This window comes from Gymnoscopelus microlampas, assembly GCF_963454915.1.
Source record: "Gymnoscopelus microlampas genome assembly, chromosome: 8".
In the NCBI taxonomy this organism is placed as follows: domain Eukaryota; kingdom Metazoa; phylum Chordata; class Actinopteri; order Myctophiformes; family Myctophidae; genus Gymnoscopelus; species Gymnoscopelus microlampas.
In genome coordinates this window covers 18,422,980-18,437,022 of record NC_139945.1, presented here as the reverse complement: position 1 = coordinate 18,437,022, position 14,043 = coordinate 18,422,980, and the positions used below count along the sequence as shown (strand labels likewise).

Here is a 14,043-nt window from a genome sequence, read left to right as displayed (position 1 = left end):
ATGTTCGGAATTCAGTCATTATAAAAGTGAGTGGACTCTGTTAAAGTTGAGGGATTAATGTTGATGAAGTTATTGCACAGACACAATATGTTGATTTGTGGGAGTGTAGGTGTAGTAGGAAAACAAATCGGCCTCCTCCTGACGCTAAAACAGGCGTGTGTGAACTTTCACGGCAATTGGACACTGCGTTCGTGATTTGAGGCATTTTGTTCAAAACCGACCACTCCTGCAAACTCTAGATGCCAATCTTAGCTAATCAGGTCTGTGACCTTCCCTGTGTCTCTTCCATATGTCACACGTATCAGACGCAAGACACAGAATGCGATGGCTGACTCCTCTCACCCTGCTAGCCTCTGTCTTCAAATCCCTCCCCTTTGGGAGGAGATGCTACAGTTTTAGATGTAGGACATCTTGCCTCAGGAACAGTACATATCCTGAGGCTGTACGATACCTGAACTCTGATTCATACAAGCACTTTTAGCAGTAGAGCAAACGTTAGCCTCCGACAACAAGCTCTCATTACACCTGGGCAAAACGGAATGCATCCTCTTTGGGTCCACTCCTAACCTCAGAAAGGCAGAGAGCTTCACGATCAAAGCGGGTGATGATATCATCAAAAGAAAAAATGAAATTACCTACCTGGGCTCTATCTTGGAGGCTGACCTCTCTGGTGACAAAAATGCTGAAAAAACGATCAAAACGGTCCACAAAAAAACACGCTATTTGCGGAGTATTGATCGTAAAGTCAGTAAGAAGACTCTGAAGACTCTTGCAGTGGCCCTCATACAAGGTCATTACGATTATGCATGTACTTCATGGTATCACAACACCTCCAAGGCCTTAAAAACAAGGCTCCAAACATCCCAAAACAAACTTGTAAGGCTACTTCTTGGCCTCAACTACAAAACCCATCTAACCCCTGATCATTTTGATAGGATTGGATGGCTTAGGGTTGCGGACAGAGTACAGCAACTTGCTATGGGCCTGGTCTTCAAGATATATCACAACATTGGGATCCCCCTGTATTTGTCAAAATACTTCCAAAATGTTAATGATGTCCATGATCACAATACCAGAGGCAGCTCCACAAACCTTGTCCAACCCTTTTTTGGCTCAACAAAGGGAAGTAACTCGTTCTCATGCTATTCATCAAAAATGTGGAACGCCCTACCAAAAGGAGTAAAGGAGTGTAAAACCCTACTCTCTTTCAAAACAGCCCTAAAGATACACCTTCAGGAGGCTGCAATTGGAAAATGGCCCTAAAGATACACCTTCAGGAGGCTGCAATTGGAAAATGGCCCCTGTCTAAGTCCTAACCTAACCTACCCCCCTACCCCCCCCCCTCTCTCCTTCTCCTTTTGTACATATTTCTCACTCTTCATACCAGTAACCTGTAAACTGATTGTATGACATTCTATAGTAGTTGTGTATATCTGTCTGTCTCTTATATGTCATCATGATTTGTGTGCATGGGGAACCCATTTGAAACAAGCTCAGTGCTTTTATGAGTATTCCAGTTTAGTAGACCTTGTATTGTGAATTTGTACTTCCATGTACTGTTGTTCTCATGTCTTACTAAATAAAGTACATCAATCAATCAATCAAGCCTACAGGTTTTACTTATCTTATGTTAACAACTGTGTTGACATGGAAATAAAGTATTGGAACTGATTTTTTTTTTACATTGACCCAGTTAATCCCAAAAGTCACATACAAACAAACAAACAAACAAAACGGGTAATTCAATATTTGTGAAGCACGTTTTAAAAACAAATCTAGCATGACAGCATGGATCGTGGATACTAAACAACACGATTAAAATAACTAATCATTTATGTTGTTGGCCTGTTCAGGTATTCTGGAGGTGCTGTACTGTGTCTTGATAGAGAGTCCTGAAGTCCTCAACATCATCCAGGAAAACCACATCAAGTCCATCATCTCTCTACTGGACAAACATGGACGTAACCACAAGGTTTGTCTTTTCTTAGGACAGACAGACACACAATAAAAATCTGGAACATTTCAATGCCAAGTATAAAATTCATACCAGGAATGTGTTTGCGGTGCCACTGTAATGCTTAATTTGTACGTTGTACGACAAGTATAAACCAGGCTTAAGGTGTCATACTGTGTTTCATACTGTGGCCAGTGGTGGAAAAAGTACTAACATTTTTTACTTAAGTAAAAGTATCAATACTGCAATGTAAAAATACGCTGTTACAAGTAAAAGTAAGGTATTCAAAATGTACTTGAGTAAAAGTACAAAAGTATTGGTATCAAAATGTACTTAAAGTACCAAAAGTAAAAGTACTCATTATGCAAAAGGTCCCCATTTCACAAGTTTTCAAATGTGTAAAATGCATAATAATCCTTTGAAAATAGCCGATCTACAAACTCACAAAGCGTCGCTTGCAACACGTTGTGAGCTTGTAGATCGGCCATTTTCAAATTGCCAAAGTATATATACTGTAGTGGTTTTGTAATAATAATCAAAATCTACAAAGTAACTAGTAAATAAGGTTTTCATATAATTGTAGTGGAGTAAAAGTACAACATTTTTCTCTAAGATGTAGTGGAGTAGAAGTAAACGTATTGAAAATTGGAAACATACACCAGTAAAGTAAAAAATACCTCAAAATTGTACTTAAGCACAGTACTTGAGTAAATGTACTTAGTTACTTTACACCACTGACTGACTGTGGCAGTATGACACCAAATCAGGCTGAAGGTGTCATACTGTCTCAATGTTCAGGCAGTCAGACTGACACCATTTCCTCCTGTCTCTCTCTCTCCTCCTAGGTGTTGGACGTCCTGCGCTCTCTCTGTGTGTGTAACGGTGTGGCTGTGAGGTCCAATCAGAACCTCATCACTGAAAATCTGCTTCCGGGTCGCGACCTTCTACTGCAGACCGCCATCGTGAACTACGTAACCAGGTATATGCACTTCTGTCGCTGGGGCACTAGAGGGCAGCAGGGCAGTACAGTTAGTCGAAAAACAGAATCCAGCAGGCCCTGGTCTTCCCTGATATGCAGGCACTGAACCCGGAGCAACAATATTTAGGATAAAATCTACTGTATATTGGCAGAGAACATTCTCGTGTTCCTACAATTCCCATGATGCATTTCACAGACATGCATGGCCTGGCAAACCCTTATGGTTTATGGCCACCATTGATCTCAACCTGATTGCGATTTTCTGAAGTCCAGATCGCTAGTTTGCCATAAACACGGCGAACAAGGACAATGTCACGACCATTGAGCGTAACGGCAAAAAAAAACAGGAAGTATGTAGTATGTAGTTTTCACATTTATGGATGTTTTCTGCACAACGTCAGCGATATTTCAGAATATTATGGCTGCGAATCGAATGTTTGCCCTACAACACGGAAGTAATGTTGAAAATGATGTCAAAGCGAGGGATACAGCTTCATCTCTGTTTCATCCTTCAGTGTGAGGCCCAACATCTTCCTGGGTACGTGTGAAGGGTCCACGCAGTTTAAGAAGTGGTACTTTGAGGTGATGGTGGACCACGTGGAGGCTTTCGTCACGGCGCAGGCCACCCACCTGCGTGTGGGCTGGGCTCTGACCGAGGGCTACAGCCCCTACCCTGGAGGAGGAGAGGGCTGGGGAGGCAACGGTGTGGGGGATGACCTCTACTCCTACGGCTACGATGGGCTCCATCTGTGGTCAGGTAAGTCCCAAGGGGATTGCAAGTTACAAGGGGAGCTGGGAATTGACACAACAACTACATTGAGAGAAAAAGGGAAAACTGGGAAAAAAATGCAAAAAGTCCTGAATAAAAAGTCAGGGATGCCCAAACTTTGGGTCAGGGTCCGCTGGTTGGCCGTGAGGATACTGCAAGTGGGCTCCCAAATAATTAGCAAAATACTACGATTTTAATGATAATATTACATTAATTTGAAGAAAATGTCATGGTATTTTTTCTTTAAAACCTTGAAGAATTAGTTTTCATTGTTATGCCGATAAATAGGAACTTAAAAGTATACTATGTTAGTTCTACTGATCCAAGCCGGAACACAATCGATTCATTGATTATTAGAAACTCCAGCTCTGAAAATCCGTGCGGCCCGCCCATCTGACCCCTTATGTGCGGGGTTGCAACACTTTTGAGATTTTCAAGTAGGCCCTGATCTAGAAAAGATTGGAAATCTCTGGTGTACTTGATAAATGTTGCTGTAAAAAAATATGATTAATAACCCATTAAAACCGGGAACGCATCTTTGTCATTTTAGATTTATTTGGCTATTCAAAAATAGCAGATATACAAGCTCATACGTTGAGCACCAAGTGCCGCACTATGAGCTTGTAGATCTGCTTATTTTGAAAAATCATGAACATTTTTGCAAATCTTTGAATATAACATTTTCAAAGCGATTTTTCTAAAATAGCAGATCTACAAGCTCGTACCGCGTCACTCGGTGCCGCGCTTTTAGCTTGTATATCTGCTATTTTTGAAAAGCCAAAGTATAAAATAATGGTTATAGCTAAAATCTAAAATAACACAGATATGTTCCCCGGATTGAATAGTTTGACTAAAGGTTGAAATAATAATCATAGATCTTCTTCGTCCACCACCCTTCCAGGCACCGTCCCTCGCCAGGTGGCGTCCCCTGGCCCACACGCCCTGGCTGCTGATGACGTGGTGAGCTGCTGCCTGGATCTGAGCGTGCCCAGCATCTCGTTCCGTATCAACGGTCATCCCGTCCAGGGCATGTTTGAAAACTTCAACGTGGACGGCCTCTTCTTCCCCGTCATCAGCTTCTCTGCCGGAGTCAAGTAAGGGCCGATGGGCTTCACAGTGTGGCTGCACAGCATATCACCAAATAGATCAGATGATATGTATATAGTTCATGTCATATTGTCGCTGTCAGGCGGAAAGCTTGTATGTAAGAATAAAACCCGTTCCATTTTTCAGTAAATGGAAAAAATGACCTGTGTTCCAGTGGATCCAATTCAGTTATTATTTAGTCAATTAGTTTTCCCCAAGGACCAAATAATGTCTAGGGTAACAAGCCGAGGGCCAGGGGCATTGTGCCCGCACGTGACTGAAATCGACCGAAAATGTTGAATTTTTTATTCTTTTTTTTCTCTGATCTAGCTAATTTGACACTGTGTTATTTTAGGCCTGGGATTCTTAAATCCTGTGTTGAGGTTCACACAAGGACAAAATGCACTCTGGAAACAAAATAAGTTGAGAACCAACCATTTACTTAAAATATTTGGTTGTTACAGTCTGCTTGAAAAGTAATACAGATACAGTATACATTTTTTTCATTTTCACATTTTTTTTTTATGACAGGAGTCGTCGCGGGCCGGACAGTTGCCTCTCGCGGGCCGCAAATGGCCCGCGGGCCGCCTATTGGGGAACCATACATACATAATACTTTTCATTGGTTAAATATTTATAAAACCCACAGACGGACTTAACCACTTTCAACCTGGTGTCCTTACTTTGGGCATGTTGCATCACATTGCGATGGGCTGTGAGCTTGTATTTTCACTACTTTTGTGCAACAGTGTCATTCGATGAAGTTCATGCCCTGACAGGATATCATATCATACCTAAATGCTCTTGTGGTCAATCTTGGCGTGGACTTGACAATGTGTTCTTCACCCCTCAGGGCTCGCTTCCTTCTGGGCGGCCGACACGGAGACTTCAAGTTCCTGCCCCCCCCTGGCTACGCCCCGTGCTACGAGGCCCTGCTGCCCAAGGACAGGATGCGAATCGAGCCCATCAAGGAGTACAAGTGCGACTTTGATGGCGTCCGCAACCTGCTGGGTCCCACTCAGTCCCTGACCCACACGTCCTTCACGCCCTTGCCTGTGGACACGGTTCAGGTAAAAGCCATCAGCCACGATACAACATACAGTCAGTGGGTACATTTAGTACATTTACTCAGGTACTGTACTTATTTCCAATTGTCTATACTTTTACTTCTACTCCACTACATCTCAGAGGCAAATATTGTATTTTTTACTCCACTACAGTTATTTGAAAACTCTAGTTACTAGTTATTTGCAGATATAAATTATTACATTATAAAACATACATTAACCACTTTAGCCCTATTTTATACCTAGGCTATTTGAAAATAGCCGATCTACAAGCTCACAATGCGTTGCATCGCAACGTATTGTGAGCTTGTAGATCTGCTATTTTCAAACATTTTAGTACTTTTGGTACTTTAAGTACATTTGGATACAAACACTTTTGTACTTTTACTTTTTTTTTTTCTCAAGTAAATTTTGAATTCCGGACTTTTACTTGTGTGGGTGCATCCACACATCTCTGTCAAGTTACCGTACGGACGCCGGAAGTCCCATCCACTCCCATGTTAAGTTTAAAACCGGAAGTACCGTTCCGTTGTTTTTTTAACATGGGAGTGGACGGGGCTACCGCCACGTACCGTACCGTTACACGCTAGCGTACGGACATGTGTGGATGTACCCAGAGTGAGTACTTCTACATTGCAGTATTGATACTTTTACTTAAGAAAAACATTTGAGTACTTTTCCCACCACTGCGTACAGTCAGGTTGATTCATATCAAGTAAGCTGCGTAGCCACCGCATGGCAGCATCTGAAACGGTCCATGGGAGGGATGGCTAGGGTCTCTGATAAGCTTTGTTGACACAATGGCCGTTGTGTATGTCATGGACATCAAACGCTAAAGTAAAGTATTCACAGCTATATCTCTCAAGACAGATTCAGAGCTCCGCAGCTGAATCTGTCGGCAACTCCCATTACAACGTTTAGAGTTGTATAAACCAAGAGCTCTGTATTATAGTGACTGTATTATAGCTCAGCCGCGAGAGTGATGAAACCGAACAAATCTAGGGTAAAAAAAATGGTTCATCTGTATGGTGTCAATGTTAAATGAACACTCAGGATTTTACTGTGGCATGCATACAGTAAGCATTGAATCAGTAGTTCCAATTTTCTGTTTGCCTGTTCGCTGACGTACATACTGTGTGTTTGTGCTTTGTTCCGTAGATCGTGTTGCCGCCCCATTTGGAGCGTATCCGGGAGAAGTTGGCAGAGAACATCCACGAGCTGTGGGCTGTCACACGCATTGAGCAGGGCTGGACCTATGGAACGGTGAGTAGATTAGTAACACCTCTGGACTCAGTCAAAGCTTTAAGCTTATGACTCAGTTCTTAAAACATTTTTACGGTGTGATCTAGAACAGCATGTATACAGTATGTCTGTCTGTCTGTCTGTCAGTCAGTCTGTATGGGAGCGTTCATGCGTGTGTGTGTGTGTGTGTGTGTGTGTGTGTGTGTGTGTGTGTGTGTGTGTGTGTGTGTGTGTGTGTGTGTGTGTGTGTGTGCGTGTGCGTGCGTGGCAGCAGTGATAATGTTTCAAACTGTCAGTTGCTGGAATGAGTAGCCTATCCTTTTCCTTATGTTCTCTTACAGTTCAGGGACGACAACAAGAAGCTTCATCCCTGTCTGGTGGACTTCCTGAGCCTCCCTGAGCCAGAGAGGAACTACAACCTCCAGATGTCTGCAGAGACCCTCAAGTGAGTGTGTGAGAAATGGTTTAGAATGCAAGCCAGTGATTGCCAACCTTTTTAATTGAAGAACCCCCAGTTTGATATGCTTTAGGGCCACAGACAATCTATGAGAACAGTCTGCACTCACAAGGTGAATTTTCTTTGAATTTCTATTATTTTATTTAGCGCAGCAGCAGTCATGACAAACAGCTACGAGCTTGTACTATATCTGCTATTTCTGAAAAGCCAAAGTATAAAATAATGGTTAAAGTGGTTACACAGATGCGTTCCCGGTTTGAATGGGTCAATCAACTGACAGCACAGCACACTCAGCTCTAGCCATGGTTCACATGACGCTTGTATACAAGCGTCATGGTGCCAGTTCCCCCTGGGTTTTCGCGGTTTTCTATTTATTGACATTGCCAACTCTCACATGTACATAAACGTTCAGATTTCAAACATAAAGTGCTTACCACCGAGCCACGGATGTTACCTCGCGATGCGGACCACATTAAGTACCCGTATCTCCCGTATTGTTCAATAAAAAGCATTTTAATCAGATCGCCGGCCATTTTCTCCAAATTTTCTCCGATACTTTCAACCATGCGACACCTAATGGTTGGGAGGTGTATTGCACTCTGATACATTACAAAAAAAAAAAAAAAAAAAAGAAAATGGCCGGCGATGGGCTTAAAATGCTTTTTATTGAACAATACGGGAGATACGGGTACTTAATGTGGTCCGCATCGCGAGGTAACATCCGTGGCTCTGTGGTAAGCACTTTATATTTGAAATCTGAACGTTTATGTACATGTGAGAGTTGGCAATGTCAACAAATAGAAAACCGCGAAAACCCAGGGGGAACTGGCACCATGACTGTCATGGAATGACAGTCATGTTTCAGGGCTAACTCAGCTCAGGACTTCTGTCCCATAGTATTTAGGCCACAGACAAACCACTGGACCGATCAGCACCAACATTGTTATGCACGCTGCTACAGTAGGAGGCCAAGGAAGTAAATACGGTACATGAAGATGTTAAAATATTTAACTTTTTCAATATTGGACTGAAACTTTGCCCAAAGGGCAAGGGAAACACTAGCCTGGTAAACCCTCCCTCCGGAAATCTCATTTCCATTTGATTCCAGGAGTGAGTCTGGCCTGATTGCCCATTGTGGGAGTTTCTAGCGGAATTACAAACTAGCCGAGCCAATCAGCGTCCTCGCTCATTGTTTTGTGATTGACAGCGGGGGTAGGCCAATCAGGTGGAACCAGAGTGGTTCACACGTCATTAATCAATACACCTTTCATACAACCTGCTCATTAACATCAAAGACAAACCAATTACTCCTGGTGATAATCACTGCAGCCTAAAGTGGCTTAATTGGACATCAAAGGAACACTTGGACATCAAAGCTACATTACTCCCGCCCAGCTCCAGCCCACAGCCAAATTGCCCATATAGGTCTGCAGGCCAGACTCACTCCTGAAATAAAATACAATTGAGATTTCTGGAGGGAGGGTTTACCAGGCTAGGGAAACACCACCAGGTTCATGAACAGCTTCCACACGGCTACCGTCAGACTGCTGAACAAGGCATGATCACCGCCTGTCATCAGGCTGGTCTTAGACTTTTGCCCCTCCTCTTGGACCTACCTGTGGATTATACCAGGCACAGTGACTTGGACTTTTTTTTGCTCTTCCTCATGGACCTACCGGTGGATTATTATACCAGTGTCAGTTACCTGTGGACTATGCGCTCGACAATCACTGACACTTTGCAGCTTAATCCCATGAACAACGCACATTTTTTTCCTCCTTTTTATTTCTCGCAAGCAACGAACGTCCATAGCATATCATGTACAGCATTGGTTCTCAAAGTGGGGTCCGGGGACCCCCAGGGGGACTTGAGGGAGTTCCAGGGGGTCCCCAGCTAAATGATAGATGGAGGAACCAAATTGACCCTGCCGGTCTGTAACTCTGAGAGCGTACAAATGGAACCAAATGGACCCTAACGGGTCCATTTGGTTCCATTTGTACACTCTCAGAGTTAAATGAACATAGATTTTACAATATAAATTGGGGTCCCAGAGATAGAATGTTATAAAATGAGGCTCCGTAGCCTAATGCATGTCAAACTGGGGGTCCTTGAAATGAAAATGGTTGAGAATCACTGCTAGAGCCGTAAAAATCTTCTCTTATCGGGACCCCCATCTTTTCAAATGGGGGTCCGTGGGCTAATAAATGTCAATTTGGGGGTCCTTGACATGAAAAAGTTTGAGAACCACTGATGTACAGTATGTATCTGCTGTTATGCTCACGCACCTTTATGTCTTACCTCAGGTACTTACAGCACCGGATAGATATCCGCTACCATGTGCAAATATGTAGATAATTTGTTTGTTTTTTATTGATCCCTCTCTTCCCCCTTGCCCCCCCTTATTCTTCTTCTCTTTCTCTTATGGAAATAACCAAAAAGATGGAGCTTGCACAAAAAACGAATTTCATTCACTGTTTTACACCTGTAAACCTGTGATGTGTAAGGTTGGGATACTTTGGGATTTTAACGATTCCGGTTCCTTAATGATTCACTCTTTTTGTTCAAGGTTTTTTTTATTTTATATTTTTACATACAGGTCAGTAATAAAAGGCATACAAAAACAATGAATGTATGTTACCCCTCCCACCCCCCAAAGTTCACGCTCCGAAAGAGCCACAACCCTGGTATCCTATTGTACCATTAACACAAAGGACAATATAAACAAGTCAAAAAATAGATACAAAAAATACAAAAAAATAAAGTATACACAGTAGGATATATATATATGATTAAAGAAGGATTTAAATTGAATTAAAAAGTAATAATAATAATAATAATAATACACAAAAAAATAATAATACAAAAACAAATACAAATTCAGTGGGGTCAATTTATGGGTCATTAATGTCAGCAGCATTCAGTCTCTCTATATATGTTAAAAAAGGTTGCCAGATGGTGTAAAATTCCAGAGCACACCCCCTTGTGGAGTAGCGAATTTTCTCCAAAGTCAAATGATACATAACATCATTAACCCATGATTTGAAAGTTGGTGGGAGTTTTTCTTTCCATTTAAACAGTATCAGACGCCTAGCCAAAAGGGATGCAAAGGCTATCATATTCCTTTCTTGGCGACTAAATTGTACATCATCTCTTTCTTGTGGAACAACTCCAAACACTGCAATAGAAGCAGAAGGTTCTATGGGCACTTCTAACACGTCTGAGAAAGTTTTAAATATTAATTGCCAGAATGTGAATAACTTTGGGCAAAACCAGAATGCATGTGCAAGGGTGGCTTGATCATGTCTGCAACGATCACATATTGGATCCATGTCAGGCACAAATTTAGCTAGTTTTACTTTGGACCAGTGGAGGCGATGCATAACCTTAAACTGAATGATAGTATGTCTTAGACAAATTGAAGAGGAGTGTATTCTATCCAAGGCCTCCCGCCAAACATCATCAGAGATCTGTGTCCCCAAGTCTCCCTCCCATTGATTTTTTAATAAGGTTAGTGGTTCCAAATTAAATGAGTTTAATAAAGAGTAAACTGACCCAATCACCCCTTTGGAACACGGGTCAAGTTTTAAAATGGAGTCTAAAAGGGAATCTGGTGGTTGCGATGGGAAATTTGCAATAGATGATGTTACAAAATTACGAGGCTGCAGAAACCTAAAAAAGTGAGAGCGGGGTATGTCAAATTTCAGCCGTAATTGATCAAAAGACATAAAAACGCCTTCAGAGAAAAGATCACTGATTGAGGTGATCCCATTTCTAGTCCAAATGTTAAATGCTCTATCAATAATTGAAGGTTTGAAACTGTGATTTCTTGCTATAGGGGCAGAAATTGAGAAGTCAGTAAGCGAGAAGGAGCGTCTGAACTGTGTCCAGATCTTTACGGAGTGCTTAATAATTAGATTTGAGGTGTATTTGGACACAGGTTCAGCTAACGGAAGCTTGGAGCAAAGCAGGGCATGTAGGGAGGTAGGGCCACATGACAGGTTTTCTAATTGCAACCATTTGGGGAGAGTGCCTTGGGACGACAGCTCCTTCCAACACAACATCACTTTTATGTTAGCAGCCCAATAATAATATAGAAAATTAGGGAGAGATAGCCCGCCGTCTTGGCGATGCCGCTGTAGCATGCTCTTACGTATTCTAGGATTCTTCTTATTCCATATAAACTCCGAAATCAACTTATCAATAGAAGAAAAGAAGGATTTGGATAAGAAAACAGGGATACATTGAAACAAATATAGAAATTTGGGCATAACATTCATTTTGATCGTGTTTATTCTACCTCCCAACGACAATGGCAATAAGTTCCAACGCTCCAGATCTTGTTTCAAACGAAGAATCATTGGGGGGAAATTTTCTTTGAAAAGGTTTTTAAAATCATGCGTAACCCAAATTCCTAAGTGTTTAAATTTACGTGTAGTTACCTTAAGGGAGAATGAGTCAAGTGCAATGGATTTAGCAGCATCATTCACTGGCATTATCTCACTCTTTTGTATATTAACTTTATATCCTGATATTTTACCGAAGTCTTTTAGCAAATCAAGTGTTTTAGGCAGGCTGATTAAAGGGTCAGATATATATAGGAGCATGTCGTCAGCATAAAGGGATACCTTATGCACCGAACCATGTCTTCGGATCCCTTTAATACCATTTTCACCACGTAACGCAATTGCTAGTGGCTCGATAGCGACGGCAAATAAAAGGGGCGATAAAGGGCAACCTTGGCGATTTCCCCGATTAAGAGGGAAGTAGGAGGAAAGGTTGTTATTTGTTCTAACTGCCGCCACCGGGGAGGAGTAAAGTACCTTGACCCATGAAACAAACCTCGGACCGAAGCCAAATTGTCGAAGAGTGTGAAAAAGGTAATCCCACTCCACCCGATCGAATGCTTTCTCCGCGTCGAGCGATATCAATACTTCGGGAATGTCGGGTGGAGTGGGGTCATAAAGGATATTGAATAAACGCCTGATATTAAAAAATGAATGACGTTTTTTTATAAAGCCCGTTTGATCGTCTGATATAATTGAAGGTAAAACAGTTTCCAGCCGGCTAGCTAGAATCTTGGATAGAATTTTACTGTCTACATTTAAGAGAGAAATAGGACGAAATGAGCCACATTCCAGCAAGTTCTTATCTTTTTTAGGGATCAGAGATATAACCGCTTGTCTCATGGTTGGAGGGAGGGAGCCAGCATTGAAGGACTCTTCAAAGACGGAAAGCAAAATGGGAGCTAGCTGGCCCGTAAATTTCTTAAAAAATTCACTTGGGAACCCATCGGGGCCAGGGGATTTCCCACTTTGCATGGAGTTGATTGCTATTATAAGCTCCCCGATCGTAAATGTTTCCTCAAGGCCTGCTGCAACCCCTTCATTAATTGTAGGAACGGTTAATTTTTCAAAAAATGAGTCAAACAAGGAGTCGTTTTGAAGAGACTCTGAAGTATACAATTTCGAGTAGAAATTCTTGAAACACAAATTAATCTCTGAATGATCAAGGTGCTTGACGCCCAATTCATCCTCTATTTCAACTATTGTTCGATTTGCCGTTTTTTGATGGAGCTGATGCGCCAAGATCTTTCCAGTCTTTTCCCCAAATTCGTATGTCCTGCTCTGTGTTTTATGTATTAAGTTTTCGGTTTGTCTAGTCGATAAAAGGTTGAACTCAGTTTGAAGAACCAATCGTTTTTTAAATAAATCATCAGATGGGGCGAGTGCGAGTCTTGCGTCTAGATTTAGAATGTCGCTCGTCAATTTTTCAAGTTGTATGTTAAGCAGTTTTCGGATTCGAGCACTATACGATATGATTTGTCCTCGAAGATATGCTTTCATCGATTCCCACACTATTGAGGAGGACATACCTGGGGTCTGGTTCCGTTCAAGAAAGGAAGTTATTTCAGTTGAAATAAGTTCAACAAAGGTTTTATCGGAGAGCAACAAAGAATTGAAACGCCAGGGACGATAATTGGTGTGAGAAGTTGGTATGCGTAGAGTCATTGATAATGGGGCGTGGTCGGAAATAACTATTGCTTGATATTCACACTTACTGACTAGCGGAAGAAGCTTCTTATCTAAGAAAAAGTAATCTATGCGTGAATATGTTCCATGAACGGGTGAAAAAAAGGAGTAGCATTTAGTTGTAGGATTCCGGAAGCGCCAGGCATCAGATATTCCATTTGTGTTAAGAAATAATCTAATTGCATGAGCTGTTTTAGACATGGTAGCGGTCCTGGGAGAACTACGGTCCATAGGGGGCGATAGAGCACAATTCATATCGCCACCAAGGATAAGATGATGTGTGTTCATATTAGGGAGCAAGGGGAAGAAATTTGAAAAGAAGGAGCTGTCGTCCCAGTGTGGTGCGTAGACATTGGCCAATATAACTGGAGTGTTATATAGTCTACCAATTACAATTACATATCGACCTGAAGAATCTGTTTCAACCTTTGACATAACAAATGGGATGTTCTTGTTTATA

General features: G+C 41.9%; 1 protein-coding gene across 4 annotated transcripts in view; it reads left to right on the top strand.

Moving 5' to 3' along the window:
- The window catches only part of ryr1b (ryanodine receptor 1b (skeletal)), a 148,858-nt gene that overhangs the window by 41,432 nt on the left and 93,383 nt on the right, over positions 1-14,043 (top strand). For all 4 annotated transcript variants that reach the window (XM_084064376.1, XM_084064374.1, XM_084064375.1 and 1 more), the window contains exons 16-22: positions 1,854-1,972; positions 2,800-2,933; positions 3,449-3,690; positions 4,604-4,796; positions 5,642-5,858; positions 7,014-7,118; positions 7,439-7,542. In XM_084064376.1, coding sequence (XP_083920502.1) covers positions 1,854-1,972; positions 2,800-2,933; positions 3,449-3,690; positions 4,604-4,796; positions 5,642-5,858; positions 7,014-7,118; positions 7,439-7,542 — 1,114 coding nt within the window. The remainder of the gene's footprint in view (positions 1-1,853; positions 1,973-2,799; positions 2,934-3,448; positions 3,691-4,603; positions 4,797-5,641; positions 5,859-7,013; positions 7,119-7,438; positions 7,543-14,043) is intronic.